This window comes from Chiloscyllium plagiosum, chromosome 13, assembly GCF_004010195.1.
Source record: "Chiloscyllium plagiosum isolate BGI_BamShark_2017 chromosome 13, ASM401019v2, whole genome shotgun sequence".
Classification (NCBI taxonomy): Eukaryota; Metazoa; Chordata; class Chondrichthyes; order Orectolobiformes; family Hemiscylliidae; genus Chiloscyllium; species Chiloscyllium plagiosum.
In genome coordinates this window covers 44,162,609-44,185,511 of record NC_057722.1, presented here as the reverse complement: position 1 = coordinate 44,185,511, position 22,903 = coordinate 44,162,609, and the positions used below count along the sequence as shown (strand labels likewise).

The window sequence follows — 22,903 nt, the reverse complement described above, 5'->3', positions numbered from 1 at the left end:
TGTTGTGTCCAATGGTAGTGTTAATAATCCCAGGTCAAGTTGACATAATTTAGATGCATAATAAAGTTTCTTCTACGAAAGTAAAATGCTACAAATACCAGAGATGTGATATGACAACAGAAAGTTCTGGAAACACCCAGCAGATCTGGCAGGATCTGTGGATTAAAAAAAACAGAGATAATGGTCTATACCTTTGCTGAGTCAGAGAATCCAGGGGCTTATTATCAAATCACCTTTTATTTACACATGAACAGTTCTTGACTTTAGTACTGCCTCATTCGGAGCCAGGTATCAGTGTCAGTATCTCTGTCTCTTTATCTGTCAGCTAGGGCTCCTTGCTTGGACCAGATTAACAGCCCCAATCAGGCAACTCATATTTTATGATATCCATCTGGCTGACCTCGTTACATTGACTACAGCGGGCAGGGCCCAGGGGTGCAAGTCCCACCTCCAGTCTAAGAGGAAAGAAGAATGGATTGTGATTCACATGGGACAAACTCAGAAATTGCCATTGAATCTAATGTTGAATTCAAACAAATCACATTTTTTGCTGGAGCAGGATTCTTATTTTGCACCATGTGTGTTAAAAAATGTAAGAACGGATGTAAATGCTCACAGAGAGAAGCTAGTGTTTGTGGAATGGCAAGAACGTCAAGTTATTTAAATCATTTGACTTTTAAAAATTAGGGAAAAACAGCCTGCATGGGTCTGAGATTTTCAAAATAAATCTGTGCTTGCAACTTCAAACACTGTTCGTTGCCATAACCTTATTTGATATCATTGCAGAATTACTATTGTTAATGCTTTTCTTAACATATTATTTTCAGTATACTTGTTGTAAATTAAGCTTGTTTTATACATCAAAGAGATTTGAGATGAGATTATTCAAACAAATGCCTATTTTTATGAAGGATCATGTACTTGAGGAGATTTAAATGTATTGAATGGGCTTTCATGGATGAGAAAGATTATATTTAGTGAGGTCTATATTAGATATTAAGAACTTTATTTTACTTCATCTCAGAATGGCTCTTGAGGTCTGCCCATAGTGAATACTGGATGTGCTGGCATGAAGGATGGTTAATGGAGGCATGCAATGGCACAGGGTTGGCATAAAGGCTCACTGACACCAGGAGGGTGGATTGATATGAGTTGGGATGCAATTGGCCACTGAGGCTTCAAGGGGCCTTGAAGTAGCTGGCGAGATATAAATTGAAAGAGAGTATTATAAAATCTAGGAGTGCGTGGACTGCATGAGTTGGTATGTATGGGCATGAGTGGGGATTTGAGAGAGGGGATTAATGAATGATTGCACCTTGAAGTCCTAATATCTAATAAAAACAACTGGGAAAATGTCCTAGAAAAATGAGGTGGACACTGTGTCCTTCTTGTCATCCTACAGCCCTTATGGTTGCCTCTGATCTGCAGCTGGGTTTGGTGGACCCAATGAAATCAATACCTTTACCCCCAGGTGAAGATCCCATAATTTGGGGCATATTTTCCTGGAAGATTTCTAACTGCCCATTCAACTTGAGAATGAAAGTCTGCATTCATTTTTCAGGTCAGTGACCCTTCATCAGAACTTGTATTCCCTCATGAGCTCTATCCACCTTCCGCCTACCTTTTTACTTTTCATCTGCCGATAGAATCCTTTGTTATTCTTTTGTCTTTCTGTCTCTGTTCTTTCCTTAGTCCTTGTTATACGTTTCCCTGCACCCTGAGTTTTTTTTTATATTCAGGCTGATTCTCATTGTCATATCCATCTGTCAAATTCACTCTTTACTGTTTTATTTTAGTCTCAGTCTGTGTCATCATCCAGGGAACACTGTTTGTTTGCCTATTCTTTCCAGGTGATGAGAGAGAACCTACTCTCTATCTGAACCTCTTTTTTTTAATTGTACCATTACATTCATTTCTTTATTTGTTCATGGGTAGTGGGTAATGCTATCCAACATTTATTACTTAATTTTAACTATCCTGGGGAAAGTGGTGGTGAGCTGCCTTCTTGGTCATCTGCAGCCGTTGTGGTGTAAGGACACCTACATTGGTACGAGAAAAAGAGATCCAGAACTTTGATCAAAGGAGCAATGATATGCATTGCAAATCAGGATAGTGCATGACTTAAATGGGAACTTGCAGGTGATGGTGTTCCATCTACTGTCCTTGTCACTCTAGGTGGGAAAAATTACATGATGTGGAGGTGCCACGGTTGTACTGAGGTGGACAAAGTCAAAAGTCACACGACACCAGGTTATAGTCCAACAGGTTTATTTGAAATCACTCAAGCTTTCGGAGCAGGTTTCAAAGATGCAGTTGAAAGCGCCTTGGTGAATTATTGCAGTGCACCTTACAGAGTGTACACACTATTGCCACTATGTACTGGTAATAAAGAGAGTGAATTTTGTTGGAGGTGGTCATTGCCTGACATTTTTGTAAGCTAAGCCTGAATGTTGTTGAGGTCTTTCTGCATTTGGACACAGACTGCTTCAGTATCTGAGGAGTCATGAATGGTGCTGAACATTTTAAAATATTCAGCAAGCACCTCCAATTTTTCTGGAGGAATGTCATTTATGAAGCAGCTATTGACAGTCGACCTCGGCCCTAGGACATTTGACTGTGGAACTCCTGCACGGATGCTCTGTGGCAGAAATGATTAACCTCCAATAGTTGTAACCATCATCAATTGTGTTATGTATGTTATCTACCAGCAGAGAGATTCCCCCAGTTGATAGAAACAAACAAACAAACAAAGAGCAGGATTAGGATATTAGGCCCTTCCAGCATGCTGCACCAGTCTGTATGATCATTGTTAACCTTCCATTTCAATGCATATTCCTGCTTAGTTAACATACTCCTTGATGATTTCAAAATATAAAAAATTATCTACAGTTCTTGAATATACCCTGTATTCAGTGACTTGGCCTCCATAGCCTTCTGTGATAGAGAATTCTATAGAGAATTCCCTACCCATGGTGCAAAGAAATGTTTCATTTCAGTCCTAAATGACCTGCCTGATTTCCTGAGATTGTGTCCCTACTTCGGAGAAATTACTACAGACTCCAGTTTTGCGAGAGCTCCTTCATGATGTACTTGGTCAACTGATGACGTGATGTCTGAGGCAGTCACCATCATTACCTGTCTTGATTTCAATTCTTTTTTCATGTCTGGTCCAAACATTAATGAGATCAGGAGCTGAGTCAGCCTGGGGGACCCCCTTGAATTGAGAGTCAGTAATCAGGTTATTGCTGAGTTAAATGCCGCTCAATATCAATGACCCCTTCCTTCACTTCATTAATGATCAAGATTGACTGGAGAGGTAATTGAATGGGTTGGATTGTCCTTCTTTCTGTGCACAAGACATATCTGAGTAATTTTCTATACTTCCAGATCGTTGTCAGTAATGTTACTGTACTGGAATAACTTGGCTGGGACTACAGCTAGTTCTGGAGCGAAAGTCTTCAGCAGTATTGTTAGAAAATTGTCAGAGCCCACAGCTTTGGAGTATCTAATTAATTCAGCTGTTCTTTAATAGGAGTAGGCTGAGGATCATCAATTGGCACTTGCAGCTGAAGATATTACTAATGCTATCTTTTATACAATTGTGCTGGGCACCTCATCATTTAGAATGGGTATATTTGTGAAGCCTCTTCTAATTATAGTTTCTTTAATTGTCCACCACCACTCCTCAATGTGGCAGGACTGTAAAGTTCACAACTGATCCATTGATTATGAAATCACTTCGCTTGGTCTATCACATGCTGCTTGTAATACTTGGATTGTAAAATATTATGTATTGTAGCCACAATAAGGCAATACCTCATTTTTAGAAATGCCTCGTATTGCTCCTAGCATGACATCCTCCACTCATCATTGAACCAAGATAGATTGCATGGCTGGGTAGTGGGGGATATGCTCGAACATTGTGGATACAGGTTGTGATTGAATACATTCTGCTGCTACTGCTCATAGCCTGGTAGCTGCTGGTAGCAGCTCCAGGCGCTGTGAGGCAGCAGTGCTAACCACTGTGCCACCGTGCCGCCCATTGTGGATACAGGTTGTGATTGAATACATTCTGCTGCTACTGCTCATAGCCTGGTAGCTGCTGGTAGCAGCTCATAAATTCCCAGTTCTGAGTTACTAGATTTTTCTGGACTATTCCTTTCAGCGTGGTGGTGCCACACAACATGACAGAGGATATCCTCAATGTTGTTGGAGCCTAGCACTAATTGGTTATGGCTATCGGCTTGTACAGAGAGGAGAAAAGTCAGTTCACTCAGAAGTCACTTTATTAATGTATTGGATAATACACATATAGCTGATACATGTAACCACAAACTCAAGCTTAAATGTTTTCCCACCAGCTAGAATCTATTTGAACACCCACTAGGGTCCTCTAGCACTCCCAGAATAGTCAGTGAATATGAAGCTAATACCTGATCAGGATAACTGCTGATATTGGTGAGGGCTGATGCTGGCCAGCTGCTCCGTTCTCTCTCTGTCTCTCCCGATGTCATCACCACGTCCTTCCATGATGGTTGGCCTTTAGACTTTTTACTGGCTGTGCACCCAAGAGACTCCTTCTTGTTCTTTTCCTTACCTCTTTTGAGTCAAGCTGTCTCTTTCCTGTTGACTCAGGCCCATTCAGTTATTGCAGACCTTTACCTTATTGTCCCTGGCCTAGGTACTTAGATTGCATTACCTCATTGCTTCTTGTCCAAATAAGGCTTCATTCCTGAAGAAGGGCATGTGCCCGAAACGTCGAATCTTCTGTTCCCTAGATGCTGCCTGACCTGCTGTGCTGTTCCAGCAATAAAGTTTCAGCACCAAATAAGGCTTTTGCATTACCTCAGCTACCTTACTTTTCGCAGAACTTAGTTGTTACAAACTGGTTCTGATCGGCTCAGACCAGTACCTGGTTTCAGGTCATTTTTGTTCACAAGCTGCTATTCCTGAAGAAGAGTTACACCCAAAATGTTGACTTCTCCACCTCCATATGCGGCCTGGCTTGCTGTATTCCTCCAGTCTCCTGCTTGTCGACTTTGAATTCCAGCATCTACGGGTTTTTGTCTCTTTTCCTGTGTGTTAGCAGTTTTGCACTTAGTATTCCCTGCAGCACGTCAGCAGCTTGTATCCCTCTCTCTGTTTCTCTGTAGCTCCTCGCTAACAATGTGTAGATGAGATGTTGTTTACATTGTGCAGTGGTCTTTCCAAAGGATGCTATTATGAATATCTGCATATTAGTAGATTATTGTGGATGAGGTCAAATATATTTATGTCTCTTGTCAGTTCTCTTACCATCAGATTCAGTCTAGCAGTTAGCTCGATCAGTAGCAAGGCTACTGAGTCACTTTTGATGATTAACATTGCGGTCCTCCACCCAGATTCGGTATCCATTATATCCACACCATCCACAGTTTTGCTCATTTGTGTTCAGCACGGAAGAAAACTGTTTAATCAGTTGAGGAAGATCTCATAAGTTACAATCAGCGGGCAGTTTCCTTGCCAATGTTTGAGCTGATGTGACTTCATTGAGCCCAGAATCAATATTGAGTATTCCCAGGGCAACTTTCTCCTGACTGTCTATCACAAAGCCATCACCTCTGTTAATGGGACAGGATATACCCAGTGGTGATCTTGGTGGTATCTGGGGTATTGAAAGGTATTTTTTTGTGAGCGTGACTAGTTCAGACTTCTGTTGACTAGTCTGTGAGACAGCAATCCCAATTTTGGCTCAAATACCCAAATGTTAGTAAGGAGGTCTTTTCAATATCAGCAGATTTCCTGTGCTATGGATACAACTAAGTGTTTTGTTAGGAGAGTTAAAAATGCATTTAAAAGTCAACCACATTGCTGATGGTTTGGAGTCATGTGTAGGCCATACAAGGTGACACTAGTGGGTTTTTCTTCCTGAACAGGAATTAGAAAACTAGAGAGTTTTTACAACAATCAACAATGGTTAATGGTCGTCAGTGGATTAAATTTTTAATTCCAGATTTATTAATTGCATTTAAATTTCATATTCCACAATGGATACCCACATCCTGAGATTATTACTCTGAGCCTCTGGATTGCAGGTCAATGTGTCACCATCTTCCCTTCAAGAAGAGATTGATGAAACTGTACATTTATTATCTAGATCTTAGAAGAACGAGAGATGTTCTCACTGAATCATACAAAATTCGTGAAGTTGTTGACAGAAGAATGATTTCCCTGGCTGGGGGATGTAGAAGTCCGGTACACAGTCTCAGCATGAGGTCAGCCATTTAGGATTGAGATGGGGATGAATACCTCCTCTTCCATAGTGAATCAGTGAAATTCTCTGGAGAGCTTTAGAGACTAAGTTATTGAGTGTATTCTGAAAATAGATCGATAGATTTCTTGCTAATAAATATATCAAGGCATATAGGACAGTGCAAGGTAATGGCATGCAGATTGCTAGAATATCAGTCATGACATAGTTGAATCACACAGCAGGCTCGATGGGCCAAAGGCTAACTCCAGCTCCTGTGTTTCTCTGTTCCTGAACATCTAACAATTTGTACTCTCACTCTCATGTATAGAAATCAAAATGCAGGGAGAACTAGCCATTTGGATACAGAACTGACTCAAAGATAGAAGGTGGTAGTGGAGGGTTGCTTTTCAGACTGGAGACCTGTGACGAGTGGAGTGCCACAAGAATTGGAGCTGGGTCCACTATTTTTCATCATTCATATAAATGATTTGGATGTGAGTATAGGAGGTATAGTTAATAAGTTTGCAGATGACACCAAAATTGGAGGTGTAGTGGACAGTTATGAAAATTGCCTCTGAGTATAACAGGATATTGATCAGCTGGGCCAATGGGCTGAGGATTGCAGATGGTGTTTAATTTAGATAAATGTGAGGTGCTACATTTTAGAAAAGCAAATCTTCGTAGGTGGTGTTGCTGAACAAAGAGTGCAGGTTCATAGTTCCCTGAAAGTGGAGTCGTTGATAGAGAGGATAATATAGAAGGTAGGAGAACGTGAGGACTGCAGATGCTGGAGATCGGAGTCGAGAGTGTAGTGCTGGAAAAGTACAGCAGGTCAGGCAGCATCCGAAGAGCAGGAGAATTGATGTTTCGGGTGTTAGTCCTTCACCAGGAGTGAAGCTTGTGAGCTGGGGGGGCTGAGAGATAAATGGTAGGAGGTGGGGTTTGGGAGAAGGTAGCTGACAAAGTGATAGGTGGATGAAGGTGAGGGAGAAAGTGATAGGTCAGAAGGGGGGCATGATGGAGAGGAAATGAGGAAGCTGTTTAAATCCATATTTATCCCGTGTGGTCGCAGGGTCCCAAAGCAGAATATGAGGTGTTCCTCCTCCAGGCGTCGGGTGGTAACGGTTTGGCAGTAAAGGGCGCCCAAGATCTGCATGTCCTTGACGGAGAGGGAGGGGGATTTGAAGTGTTCAGCCACAGAGCAGTGGGGTTCGTGGGTGTGCGTGTCCCAGAGATGTTCTCTGAAACGATCTTGTCTTCATCGGGGAGACAGGACGCCTTCTTGCAGATTGTTTCAGAGAATATCTCTGGGACACCCGCATCCACCAAGCCCACCACCCCATAGCTGAACACTTCAATTCTCCCTCCCACTCTGTTATGCAGGTCCTGGGCCTCTCCACTGCCCAACTGTTACCACCCGGCGCCTGGAGGAGGAATGCCACATATTCTGCCTTGGGACCCTGCAACCACAAGGGATAAATGTGGATTTCAACAGCTTCCTCATTTCCCCTCCCCCCACATTATCCCAGTCCCAAGCCTCCAACTCGGCACCGCTCTCTGGACCAATCCATCACTCCCCTCTTCTGACCTATCACCTTCTCCCTCACCTTCATCCACCTATCACTTTCTCAGCTACCTAACCCAAAACCCCACCCTGTCCCATTTATCTCTCAGTCCCGATCCACAAACCTCATTCCTGATAAAGGGCTTATGCCCGAAACATCGATTCTCCTACTCCTCGGATGCTGCCTGACCTGTTGTGCATTTCCAACACTACAGTCTCGACTTGTGAAGAAGGTGTTTGGTATGCTTTCCTTTATTGGTCAGAGCATTGAGTATAGGTGTTGAGAGGTCATGTCGCGGCTATACAGGACATTGATTAGGCCACTTTTGGGATATTGCGTGCAATTCTGGTCTCCTTCCTATCGGAAGGATGTTGTGAAACTTGAAAGGGTTCAGACAAGATTTACAAGGATGTTGCCAGGGTTGGTGGATTTAAGTTAAAGGGAGAGACTGAATAGGCTGGGGCTATTTTCCCTGGAGTGTCAGAAACTGATGGGTGACCTTATAGAGGTTTATAAAATCATAAGGGGCATGGATAGTATAAGTAAACAAGGTCTTTTCCCTGGGGTGGGGGAGTGCATAACTAGAGGGCATAGATTTACGGTGAGAGGGGAAATATATGAAAGGGACCTAAAGGGCAACATTTTCATGCAGAAGATAGTACATGTATGGAATGAGCTGCTAGAGGAAGTGGTGGAGTCTGGTACAATTACAGCATTTAAAAGGCATTTGGATAGGTATATAAATAGGAAGGGTTTAGAGGGATATGGGCGAAATGTTGGCAAATGGGACTAGATTAGGTTAGGATATCTGGTCAACATGGACAAGCTGGTGTGAAGGGTCTGTTTCCGTTCTGTACATCTCTGACTCTGTGACTCCATTTAGTCTCTTCATTATTTACAGAAACAAAGCCTAACAGCTTTTGAGGAACAATAAAACTGAAATACAATTACAGTTTAATGGCAAAATTGCATATTTCACCTTATATGTTTCAAGGCCATAAGATTATAAGATGTAGGAACAGAAGTAGGCCATTCAGCCCATGAGTCTATTCCACTCAATGAGATCATGGCTCATCTGGTAATCCTCAACTCCACATTCCTGCATTTCCCCAGAACCCCTGATTTCCTTACTGAGTAAAAAGCTACAAGGTAAAAACAATGACTGCAGATGCTGGAAACCAGATTCTGGATCAATGGTGCTGGAAGAGCACAGCAGTTCAGGCAGCATCTGAGGAGCTTCAGCAAAATCGACGTTTCGGGCAAAAGCTCTTCATCAGGAATAAAGGCAGAGAGCCTGAAGTGTGGAGAGATAAGCGAGAGGAAGGTGGGGGTGGGGAGAGAGTAGCAGGGAGGAGATCTCTCGCTTATCTCTCCACACTTCAGGCTCTCTGCCTTTATTCCTGATGAAGGGCTTTTGCCCGAAGCGTCAATTTTGAGTAAAAAGCTGTCTATCGTAGCCTTGAATATTCTTAACAGCTCAAACTTTACAGGTCTTCATGGAGATGTCCTTATTCTTGGCACCAGGCAAGCAATATAGTCTTCAGAGCTCACACACAAAACTGCAAGGATCAACATATATCTCCTCATTATTACTGACCCCTACCATGACTATGTTCCTATTTCCTCCCTGTTGGTCAGTTTGCTTAGCTTCACTGCTGTCCTCACTCTTGTCTACACCACTTGCAAGAATCTCAAAGCAGTTAGACACTTACAGGAACCAAAGTTCCTCAAATACTACAACTTGTGTTCTTGTATCTGCCTCATCTGTAGTCACATGCTCCCACTCCTGCTCACAGAAGTTTCAAAAGCTTAACCTGAGGACTGTGACTGCTTCCTAGGATAAAACATCAGGTTGGCTTCTTCGTCCTTGCTGTGTTACATTGTCTGCAGTTCAGACTCCATTTCCACAACTCAGATCTGCAGTTCCTTGAGCTGCCAACACTTAATACAGATTAAAAACATTAAACAAACATTTACTTCACTTTGGATTGCATTTGTATCCAGTAACTCTCACATGTGCAACATATCATCCGTCCTGCCATCACTATCATATTTAATTTAATTTATTAATTATTTACTTGATTATCACTGTTCTCTGCACTTGAAGAATCCCCTAGTCTTTACACTTTATTGCAATAAGCATTTTACATCAGGATCATTTATATCTAATAAGCCATTTACACCAAAAAGGAAAAAAAACTAGCAACTTGAACACAAACTAAAATTAGAAATATCATGCTTTATTTCAGCAAAAACAATCAAATTCCTCTCCTTCCTCCTATTAAATCCTTGAGGTGCTCAACTCTTGCACTCTATTGTAAATCATGTTGAAATGCTAATTCACACAAAATTGAAACTTATATATGCTCCCAACCGAATGATCTATCTGAATCACTGAATAAGAATCAAATTTCAGCAGGTTCTTAAAGCTACCTTTCATTGGAACCCGAGGGAAACACCTGCTTAAGGTTTCCAATTACAGAATTTAAATGTCGATTTCAATTTAGTACCGCTACAAAGCACAAGGCAAAATTAGGCAAAATTAGCTTTATACAAATAAAGAGTTAGTCTTTCTTACCCAACAATTGAATCTACTCAGTCTTCAGTTGTAATGTTTCACCATGATAAACTAGCAAGATATCTGATTTACCATGTGCATTACCATAGCAGACTAATTTATATGCACTGAAGTTTTATACTCGATTATTATGCTGTACAGTTTCTTTATTAATAAGAATTATTGATGGAATGTTACACTTTCTGTTTTGTAAAGGACATATTTGGTTATAAGTCCAGTCGATGCCGCAGTGTACTGTTTGTCATAGGATCCATCCTAACCTGTGGATTTCTGCTGCTTCTGTTTTACTGGAGGCCCGAGTGGGATGTCTGGTCCAAGTGTATTCAGTGCACCTTGCAGGAAGCTGATATTGTCCTGCTTAGAACAACAGTAAGTGTTACCCTATCATAATACAATATTGCTTAAATTAAAAATTTGTTTTGGGTGACACAAATTTAGCTCTCGTGAAACAAAAACATACCTGCAGGCTCTTCAATGGAATTATCAGCACAAACCAGTATGGCTATTCAGGGCTATCGCATCTACCACATACCTAACCCATAGACATAATGTGCTGCAGTGCTCCATTTCTCTTAACAGCTTTATTCAATAGTTGTTGCTTCTACTGTCTGCATCTCTACTATATAGTCATCTACAAATTACTCAGCACTGGTTCACGCAAGCAATGGTCTCAGTAATGGAACGTTGTGATCACTGTACCAAATTCTGTTCTTCACTGATTAAAATAATTACAGATCAAAAGATTATAGAATTATATGTTCTTTGATAAGATGTCCTGAGAAATTAACATGCTATTTACACTTAACAAGGCCATTCACAAAACCAGATTAAGATTTTCTCAATCATTAAGTGTTTATTTTCTAACAGGTTCCAAAACTTGTGGGATCAAAAGAGCTAAAGAAACATATATAAATGTGGCTCAATAACATAAGCATAACAAGTTTGATACCCTGGCTTCAATCCAAAGAACAAAAGGAATCTAGCACTTTTGCAATGATCATGCATTGTATATTGATACAATACATGAGGGACATTTACCCAGTTTAGAGCCATTACATTTGACTCAGCAATAATACTAGATATCACCAAATTCATTTGATGTAAACTCCATGTTCTTGAAAATAAATATTTGCAATAAATAATGTAATACTCATTGACAGAATATTCAGGTACCAGTTATAACCATTTTTGCCATTGTGCTTCAAATGGATCTGCTCAGGGTTCTGTGAAAGAGCAGACCTAACATCCTTGCTCCTGAAGGATTGCTGGACTTTACTGAAGAACAATGATTCAGGATGTTCTAACTCAAGAAAGCCACATGTACTGACTTATGCTACTTGTTGCACGAGAACCTACAAATGTGGTTAGCTTTTAGAACCCTTCCATCTGCAGAATTAAAGATAATCCATCCTGGATTATATTCTATCCTGGAGCAGGTCCTAAACAAAGTCTCACTGAGATTCTTGAGCAATGAAACCAGTATACTTTTGTCACTTGGCATCAATTTGACACAAGCAGCCCCAATGATCACCACTTCAGCATTCAGAGCTGATTTTCAGTATTCTGATCAGTATGACCATAATCCCTCTTACTTAGAGGCAGGAATATTTCCACCAAACCATTGGTCAACCTGCTAAAAAAGGAAATTTCCATGCTACTGATTGCGTTCAGGCCTTCACTGGAGATGTATGAACGATCAGTTGGTTAAATATAAACTGCAACATCAAGAACATGACTAAGCTTTGTGTAAAACGTCAGCTGTGCCCACAGCAGGGACAGAAACAACCACTACTTTGTTGAGCTGTGAAGTGACATAAAGTGCAGTCAGAGTAGACTGTGCACAAAAACAACAAATGCACAAATTGATCATTTTGTAGGAAACACAAGGCATTTAATTTCCAGAAGTACAATAAAGGTAGATGACAGTAACTCATATTAACTCTTTCTTTTTATTTAACATTGCTCATGATTTGTTTTTATTGTTAATTTTCAGACCTTTGGGGACAATTTTTGAGTGGAACACAAATCTCATAGGTGGTGAACATCTGCTGTAGAAACTGCTGTAGTGCATTTTCAATTCACTTCAAAATATTTTCTAATCAACTTGTTTAGGAAAGTTACTCCAAACCTTGAGAGCTGGAGACACTTGATCATGGGCCTCCTATCTCAGAGGTAGGAACATTAGCATTATTCAGCAAAGGTCCTCAATCAAATACAATTTCCAATGAATTTCAATTAACTTTCAATTAATTCAGCATGGTCAACACTTAGCACACTCAGAGATAGTGAGGACTGCAGATGCTGGGCAGCACACTCGCCATTTGCTGACGAGGAAGGCAGCTTCAACTTAAATTTTCAAAGGAGGATCTTCAGGAACTGTGCGTTCCATTGTACGGCGCAGTGATTGTCAGCAGATAATAAAATGAAGTGAATTCCAACAGGGCCCCAAAGATCTCTGACTCAGTGGTGGAGACACAAATTGATCAAGAAATCAGTAAGATAGTGGTTTAATTTCTCATCGATGGTGGGTGCCAAGATAAAGGTATAACCAGACATGGAGAGAAATTACAGAAAATTTTAATGCCAACAACATTGTCACCCAGAATCCAGATATAGTGCAGAGAAAAACGTAGTAATCTGACAAGTAGTGTCAGGTCCCCGTTCACATCTTTTACATTCTCTGTACAGCCTACTTTAGAATCCTACTTTAAACTCAGTACTACCTAGCTTTTCCTTTTTCCCGCCTTCTATAGATCTTCATAAGGCAACATGGAACACTTTACTGTGCATTATTCCTTTTTAAACTGAAATATTCAAAGCTTGTTACTACACTCAATGTAACTTTTTCTTTTTGGCTGTGTTTGCTGCTTCTTTCCACCATGATGCTGATCTGTTTCATTAAAATACTTGGACAGAAACATAAAAGACCATATATTTTTATTTTTGGTTCTGTATGCTGAAACAGAGGTTGGACTGCTCTGTAACTGAAATACCAAAAATGTTTGCAACTTGGAAATATCAAGTGCTGCATATTTTAATCTGTACCAGTCAATGCTGTTTTTCTCACTGAGGGAGATAATTTGAGCTGAGCAACATCAAAAACGTTTTTGGTTCAGGAAATTCTGCCTGATGACAGCCAAGTAGTTTGTTGAACTGCAGTTTGTTACAAAGCTGTAGCTGCAAGGGTAGCAGAAACATCCAGAGCCAGTAAACTGAAAGCAACCATCCCTCTCCACATGGGAAAAAGAGAGAAACATCAAGAGAGGTTAAAAAAGAGAATTAGATCAAGAAAAGAAAAGTTAGTCCACCAGACCAACTATTGAAGTAAAAGTGATCATCTGTTGACAAAAAGAAGTATGTCATCAGTGCTATAAATCACAAACTGTGTAAGATAATTTAATTGAAATCTGGATTTCTGACCTTAAAAATTTTGCTGTCCTGGGAATTTATTTCCAACCCATAAAATCTGTGTCCAATCATCTCTTTTGTTTGACAGTTTATCTGTCAGCAGAAGATAAAACAAGATTAATTCAACTAGTCTCCAAAGATCTCTGACTCAATGGTGGAGATACTAATTGATCAGGAATTCAGCAATCTAGGGTTCAACTTCTCATCAGCGGTGGGTGCCAAGATAAAGACATAACCAGATATCGAGAAAAGTTGCAGAAAATTTCAGTGCCACAACATTGTCCCTAGAATCCAGATGCAGTGAAGAATTCAGTGATGCTCACGCCATTGAATGTGAAGGTGATGGTTAAATTGTCTCTTGTTGAAAATGCTCATTGCCTGACAGTTGTGTGGTATGAATGTTACTTGTTACTTATCAGACCAAGCTGAATATTGTTCAGGTCTTCAAGCATTTGAAAATGGATGGCTTCAGTATCTGAGGAATTTTGAATGGTGCTGAACATTATACAACTACTAGCAAACAACCCTACTTCTGTCCTTATGATGGAAGAATTCATTGATAAAGCAACTGAAAGTGATTGGGCCTGGGATACTAGGCCTATAACTCACGGAGCTGAGATGACTGACCTCCAACAACCACAACCATATTCCTTTGTGCTAGTTTTGGCTACAACTAGCAAAGAATTTTCACACAGATTCTGATTAATATAATTTTGCCAAGGCTCTTTGATGCCACACTTGATGTCAAAGGCAGTCATCATCTCTTCCTTACATGCTTGAATCAAGGTTGTAATGAGGCCATGAGCTGAGTGATCCTAATGAAACTGAAACTGTGCATCACTGAGCAGGTTATTATCACCAAGTGCTGCTTTATAGTGCTGTTGATAACACATTCCATCACTTTACTCATAGTCAAAAGTACACTGAGGGGACTGGAATTTTCTGGGTTGGATTTGTCCTGTTTTTTGTGTACAGAAAATACCTGAGCTATTTTCTGCATTGTCAGATCGATGCCAGTGTTGTAGCTTCCAAATTTACTGCTATCTATTTCAGTGCTATCTGTCTCTCTCGGTGCCGAGATACACTGCTACTATTTTCCTAATATTCTCTCCTGGTTTACTGTCCTCTGATGAGTTTGTAGTGGTAGATATATGTATTGAAATAGTTATTATGGATGGAGAGAAAAGTATAGACAGGATAGGCAAAATTCGAAAGGTCGTAAATCCAGATTTTAAGAGGTGATTAATTTATCTAATGCATATGGTGAATGGTAATCAGCAGATGTTTACCGGTGTTTAACCTGGTGCCATAAGACTTCATGGATCGATTTATGTTGAAGACTCCCAGGGAAACTCCCTCTCAACTGTACACCATAGTATGTTATAACTGCTCGCTTTTCCTGCTAGTAGGACAGAACATATCCAGGGATGGTGACGGTATTGTCTGGGGCATTGTGCATATTTCTGTGAGTATAACTATGTCAGGCTGTTGCGTGACTAGTCTGTGAGACAAATCTCCCTATTTTGATACTATCCCCAGATGTTAGTTACAAAGACATTGCAGAGTTGTCAGGGCTGTGTTTGCTGTTGTCTTTTCCGGTGCCTGAGTTAAATCCAGGTGGTCTGTCTGGTTTCATTCCTTTCTTTCGACTTAGTGGTAGGTGATCCAACTGAATGGCTTCCCAGGCCATTTCAGAGGGTCAACCACATTGCTGTTGAATCACAGGTAGGTCAGACCAAATGAGGATGGCAATTTCCTTCCTTCAAGAGCACTAGTGAACCAGATGGGCTTTTATGATAATCAACAACAGTTTCATGGTCATCTTTAGACTTTTAATTCTAGATTTTATTGAATTCAAACTCCACCATCAAATTGTTTTCAAACCTGGGTCCCCAGAACATAACCAGCAATGTCATCAGTGAGCAATCAGCCATAATTACCCACCACCATCAGGCAAACACCTCTCACCACCAACACCTTCTCCTAAATCATAGAATCATCAAATCCCTACAGTGTGGAAACAAGCCATTTGGCCCAACAAGTCCACACTGCCCCTTCGAAGAGTAACCCACCCAGACCTATTCCCCTACTACACTACATTTATCTCTGACTAATGCACCTAATCTACACCTCCGTGAACACAATGGGCAATTTAGCACAGCCAGTTACCCTGCCCTGCGTATCTTTGGATTGTGGGAGGAAACTGGTGTACCCGGAGAAAACCCATGCAGGCACTGGGAGAATGTGCAAACTCCACACAGACAGTTGACCAAGGCTGGAATCGAACCCAGGTCCCTGGCACGGTGAGGCAGCAATGCTAACTACTGTGCCATTATGCCAACTAGACCCCACACTATTTCTACAGATCCCCCCAACAGCAATAAAGACACGGAGAAGCAGATTGGGAGGAAAGGTTCAGAAGTAAATGTGTTGATCCACTTAATGTCAGTGTCAGAAATTAAAAGAATATCTGGTTCATTCAATTGTTACACACATTTGTGATAATTTGCAATTCTATATGATGGCCTGGGAGGAATGCAAAGCAAAAAGGCTAAAAATCTACATTAATTTGGTTAAAAGAACTAGGAGATTACATTCCCTTGCCCAAGGTAATAAGCAAACACTTTGGCTCTGATAATACAGTAAGCACCTTTTGTACAAGTAATCTCTGCAACAGCCAAATACTGACCCAACTCCTGAATCTGGTTCCAATCATATGTTTTTCTGCCAATGGCAGTTCGTGCACGGCCATAAAATGGACATACACCAAAACCAAAGATCCAAGGGCAGCAGTAAGGGGAGACTCCCCTGCAATCTTCCAACCGCTGCCCAGGAAATATGGTACAAATGACATCCTGGGACACCAACAAATAGGACATGGGAAAATAGGTGAAATTATAGAATGTTCCCATAAAATTCTGTATGGTTGGATACCCCGGATCAGTTGCTTGAAAATTGCAGTAAAACTGGCCTTATTTCAAATTCATAGAACATAGAACAGTACAGGACAGGGACAGGTCCTATAATGTTGTGTCGAACATGACGCCCAAACGAAACTAATCCCTTCTGCCTGTACATCGTCTATATCCCTCCATTCCTTGCTTATTATGTTCTTACCTAAAAGTTCCTTAAACGCCCCTATTGTATCTGCCTCCACCACTCCCATTGCAATGTGTTCCAGGCACCTACCACTTTCTACGTAAATTATTTGCACCTCTAAGCTCCTTTAAACTCTTCCCCTCTCACCTTAAATGCATGCACCCTAGTATTAGACATTTCAACTCTGGGAAAAAAATTCTGACTGTCAACCCTATCTATTCATCTCATAATGTTACAGACTTCTATCAGGTCTCCCCTCAGCCTCTGCTACTCCAGAGAAAACAAACCGAGTTTCCCAACCTCTCCTCAAGTCATAGAGTCATATAGTTATACAGCATGGAATCAGACCCTTCAGTCCAACTCGTCTATACTGACCAGATATCCTAAATCAATCTAGTCCCACTTGGCAGCATTTGGCGCATATGCATTTATCTAAATTAAGCTCCATCTGCCACTTCCTAGCCCATTGGACCATCTGGTCAAGATCCTGTAATCTGAGGTAACCCTCTTCGCTGTCCAATTTTGGTGTCATCTGCAAACTTACTAACTGTACCTCTCATGCTGACATTCCAAATCATTTATGTAAATGACAAAAAGTAGAGGACCCAGCACTGATCCTTATGGCACTCCACTGGTCACAAGCCTCCAGTCTGAAAAACAACCCTCCACCACCACCCTCTGACTTCTACTTTTGAGCCAGTTCTGTATCCAAGTGGCTAGTTCTCCCTGTATTCCGTGAGGTCTAACCTTACTAACCAATTTCCCATGGGGAACCTTGTCGAACGCCTTATTGAAGTCCATGTAGATCACATCTACAGCTCTGCCCTCATTAATCCACTTTGTTACTTCTTCAAAAAACTCAATCAAGTTTGTGAGACATGATTTCCCACACACAAAACCATGTGAACTATCCCCTAATCAGTCCTTGCCATTCCAAATACATGTAAATCCTATCCCTCAGGATTCCCTCCAACAACATGCCCATCACCGATATCAGGCTCACCGGTCTATAGTTCCTGGCTTTTCCTTACCACCTATATTAAACAGTGACACCACATTAGCCACTCTTGTCTTCCAGAACCTCACCTGTTGCTATCAATGGTACAATTATCTCAGCAAGGGGCCCAGCAATCACTTCCCTAGCTTCCTACACAGTCCTTGGGTACAAAAGGCATTTGGATGGGTATATGAATAGGAAGGATTTGGAGGGATATGGGTCGGCTGCTGGCAGGTCGGACTAGATTGGGTTGTGATATCTGGTCGGCATGGACGGGTTGGACCGAAGGGTCTGTTTCCATGCTGTACATCTCTATGACTCTATGACTTGATCAGGTCGTGGGGATTTATCCATCTTTATGTGTTTTAAGACGTGCAACACCTCCTCCTGTATAATAGGGGCATTTTGCAAGAGGTTGCTATTTATATCCCCAAGTTCTCTATCTTCCATATTCTTCTCTACAGTAAATACTGATACAAAATATTTATTTAGTATCTCCCCCATCCCCTGTGGTTCCACACATATAGGGTAGCCTTGCTGATCTTGAAGGGACTCCATTCTCTCCCTAGTTACCCTTTAGTCCTTAATGTATTTGTAGAATCCCTTTAGATTCTCCTTAACCCTACTTGCCAAAGCTATCTCATTTCTCCTTTTTGCTCTCCTGATTTCGCTCTTATACTCTACTGCTTTTATACTCTTCTTGGGAATCACTCTATTTCTTCTGTCTGTACATGACATATGCTTCCTTCTTATACTTGACAAAAACCTCAATTTCTCCAGTCATCCAGTATTCCTAACGCCTACCAGCTTTGCCCTTCACACTAACAGGAAAGTACTGTTTCTGGACTCCCATGATCTCACTTTTGAAGTTCCATGCTGTACATCTCTATGACTCTATGATTTGATCAGGTCCTGGGGATTTATCCATCTTTATGTGTTTTAAGATGTGCAACACCTCCTCCTGTATAATATGGGCATTTTTCAAGAGGTTGCTATTTATATCCCCAAGTTCTCTATCTTCCATATTCTTCTCTACAGTAAATACTGATACAAAATACTTGTTTAGTATCTCCCCCATCCCCTGTGGTTCCACACATATAGGGTAGCCTTGCTGATCTTGAAGTGGCTCCATTCTCTCCCTAGTTACCCTTTAGTCCTTAATGTATTTGTAGAATCCCTTTAGATTCTCCTTACCCCTATTTGCCAAAGCTATCTCATTTCTCCTTTTTGCTCTCCTGATTTCGCTCTTATACCCTACTGCTTTTATACTCTTCTTGGGAATCACTCTATTTCTTCTGTCTGTACATGACATATGCTTCCTTCTTATACTTGACAAAAACCTCAATTTCTCCAGTCATCCAGTATTCCTAACGCCTACCAGCTTTGCCCTTCACACTAACAGGAAAGTACTGTTTCTGGACTCCCATGATCTCACTTTTGAAGGCTTTCTAGGTCATGTCGCCTCATCCAGTCAGCACCTGGTAAGCCTCTTCAGCACCCTCTCCAAAGCCTCCACATCCTTCCTGTAATGTGGCAAACAGAATTGAATGTAATACTCTAAGTGTAGCCTAACCAAAATTTTATAAATTTGCAATGTCAACATTCACCACAGATTGCAGCGACAAAGTTGACAGGTTGAATGAGTGTAGTGCCGTATTGAGCTAATTTGACAGGTAGTATCAGGAAAAGTGGTGGCTGATATTGACCATGAAAATTGTAAATGAAGAGAGCACTGCTGTCTCATTACTGACTTCACAGCAAGATCATCTAAATTTAAGAAAAAGCCTTTCGTTGATAGCTGCAAAGGGTGCTGGGCATCTCAGTTGGAGAAGACTCCACGACACCCACACCAACCAACCCCACTGCTCCATGGCTGAACACTTCAACTCCCCCTCCTACTCTGCCAGGGACATGCAGATCCTGGGCTTCCTCCATCACTAAACCCTAACCACCTGACGCCTGGAGGAAGAACACCTCATCTTCTGCCTTGGGACCCTCCAACCACATGGGATCAATGTGGATTTCACCAGTTTCCTCATTTCCCCTCCCCCTACCTTATCCCAGATCCAACCTTCTAGCTTGGCACTGCCCTCATGACTTGTCCACCTTTCTTTCCACCTATTCACTCCACACTCCTCTCCAACATATCACCAATACCCCCACCTCCATCCAGCTATCACATTCACAGCTACATTTCCCCCAGCCCCACTACCCCTCCCATTTATCTCTCCACCTCCTTGGCTCACAAACCTCATTCCTGATGAAGGTCTTTTGCCCAGAATGTCAATTCTCCTCCTCCTCAGATGCTCCCTGACCGGCTGTGCTTTTCCAGCACCACACTCTCAACTCTGATCTCCAGCATATACAGTCCTCACTTTCTCCATTCTTGTCCTGTCTATCACCAAACAAGTTTAGGATAGGCCCTTAGCTTTACATGTTCATAAAGGTTTATTCAATTGGCATGACCAAGTTAATGGGCTTGATTAATTAAGCAGTGACCCAAATGTGAACACAGGTTCAATGAGTGTACTGCCGTATTGAGCTAATTTGATTCCTTTCAACCTTCTTCACATCATCCCAAGGTGATCTTATATAATTAAATTTGATGCAAATTTCATTCCCTTTTTGTCAGAGGGAAGTTAACTCACCATAGTTTTTCCTTGCCAGTTACCATTCCTACTTTAAACTCAGCCTCTTGATCATTGTGTCTGTGTGAAGTAGGTTTCCAAATATGAATGAAGTTCTTTGGGATGGATTCCAAAGAGCACTCTCGACACCTGCCCTCTACCCCCACATCCTGAGCTAAACAGTCCCAACAGTTGTGCCACAGCAGTTTATTGCTGAGAGCAGGATTAGTGACTTTGAGGTGAGGAGAGAGCTAGGGCCAAATTCCAGTTTAGAGAGATGCTGGTCACTCCAATTTGTTGATGACTCTGACATCCCAGTAGTACCAGCAGTGGCCACAGTTGAGTCTAAAAACTCTCCCAATTGCTGAAAAGACGTGGAATCCAGGCTCAGGTGCAATGTTGACAGTGCTGATTGGAACTGTGTGGGGAACTGGAGCTGAGTTCAAAATGTTGGAGCAAGTTTTAAAACTAAGGGATAACCTTTTTGTGTCGGGGGAAGTGGGATGCTTTGATGAGCACTGGGGTCACCAAATGTGGTTCCTTTCCCTTCACTCGACGTGTGGAGCCCTCAGATTTTCAGGTGTAGGCCCTGCCTGCTGTGGGAAAAGTAACAGGAGTGACAAGGTGACGCTTTTAAAGTGCCCGTTAATTGGTCACCCCAATAGGCCTTAGGTAGGCAGGCCACCCAACACCTTTCTTGCTGCCTTAAAAGTTTAGACAGGCCTGGAGTGGGGAGGCAGGTAGTGGGATAGTCACATGCTGGATATTACATGCTCCCATGTTTTGAGTGAGTTGGAACAACCGGTGAGTTGGAGCCAGCCCTGAAACAATTTGTTCACAGTTCTATTGTTGGAATTTGGTTTCGCTATTACATACAAATAAATTGAATGCACAAAATCTTTAATAATTATACTTTCATTTCTTTTTGGTTCAGGATGAATTTAAAATCTGGACTAAGAAGAAAGTAATGTGGGTTCAGCTGTCTTTTCCTAGTAGCACAGCAAGGGCTGATCAACAACATTCACTTTTCTCTGATGAGACATCATTGCTGCACAGGATTGTCATTAAACCTGATTTAAAAGTAAGAATCCTCCTTTTGCTTCAGCAAGTTATTTTATTAGTTAAAAGTATATCTGCAGCACCATATCTGAAGCTCGTAATTTAGTTACAACTGTCGAGAATACTTTTATTTAATACTGTCTATTTAAATATTAAATTCCTGCCTTTAAAATATATATATCCTCTTAACTGATCTTTATAGGTGCGTTTTATTGAAATTCAAAAGATCAGATACATCTGGGACCTTTATGAAAAGCAATTTATTAGAGCTGAGTAAGTTTTTGCAAATCCAACTGAATTTCTGGGATGATGGCAATTTTAAGATTTTTTTGAAAAATTTTCTTTAACTCATTATTCTTTTCAGAGTACTGGAAGACAGATGTTCCTGTGCTGATACTCGTTATAAATTTGGATCTGGATTGACAACCACAGAAGAAGCTACCAGGTAGTTAGTAAAAATAATTATTTTCTCTGAGAGTGCATTCTGTTATGAGACAGAGAAAGATAGAATACTCTTTAATTTGGTTTAATGGCCTATTAATTCTGCCTGGTTGTATGCCCATTTTTTGAGCTATTTTTAAAGAGTTGATTTAAAAGGTCAACTTTTGAGATGAAAATGAACAGTAACTTTCCCTTTTTCTTCAAAGAGATTCTTCTGAGTGCTCAAAACTCAAGTAATTTGAATGTCTACTAAAATATTCTGCTTGAATTTAATAAATAAATGAATATTGGAAGTAGACGTGAGTTAACAACCATGAGATGTTCTTAATTTATAACGCTTTCAAAACAAATTCCAGAGATCCAAACATCTTAGGGTTGCATTCTCATCCCAATATGAAGAGAATTTTAATGGATGGGATTGGGAATCAGGATTGGTCCTGGTTTCACTAGATTCCTACCACTTTTCCACTCATCAAATTTCTTTGGATGATCTAGGATGAGTGCATTTCATTGCAAAAAGGAAAAATATCATGCAATCTAATTCCACCATATGATGACATTCCTGACATTTGCATGAAAGCAAAGAAATTTAGGTGCATCTTTTGTGTTCAGTAATATTAAGGTATGGGATATGAACAATTTGCCAGCAAAGAGGCATGTCAACTGACTGCAGAAATGTTTGTGCTTAAAAATGTGTTGCTGGAAAAGCGTAGCAGGTCAGGCTGCATCAAAGGAGCAGGAGAATCGATGTTTCGGGCATAAGCCCTTCTTCAGGAATGAGGAGGGTGTGCCAAGCAGCCTAAGATAAAAGGTAGGGAGGAGGGACTTGGGGGAGGGGTGTTGGGAATGCGATAAGTGGAAGGAAGTTAAGGTGAGGGTGATAGGCCGGAGAGGGGG

The 22,903-nt window shown here is 41.1% G+C and overlaps 1 protein-coding gene across 1 annotated transcript in view; it reads left to right on the top strand.

Annotated features, from left to right (window-relative positions):
* The window catches only part of LOC122556378 (probable cation-transporting ATPase 13A4), a 107,626-nt gene that overhangs the window by 22,170 nt on the left and 62,553 nt on the right, over window positions 1-22,903 (top strand). Inside the window, exons 3-6 of the mRNA XM_043703012.1 lie at window positions 10,571-10,744; window positions 21,441-21,587; window positions 21,768-21,838; window positions 21,930-22,010. Coding sequence (XP_043558947.1) covers window positions 10,571-10,744; window positions 21,441-21,587; window positions 21,768-21,838; window positions 21,930-22,010 — 473 coding nt within the window. The remainder of the gene's footprint in view (window positions 1-10,570; window positions 10,745-21,440; window positions 21,588-21,767; window positions 21,839-21,929; window positions 22,011-22,903) is intronic.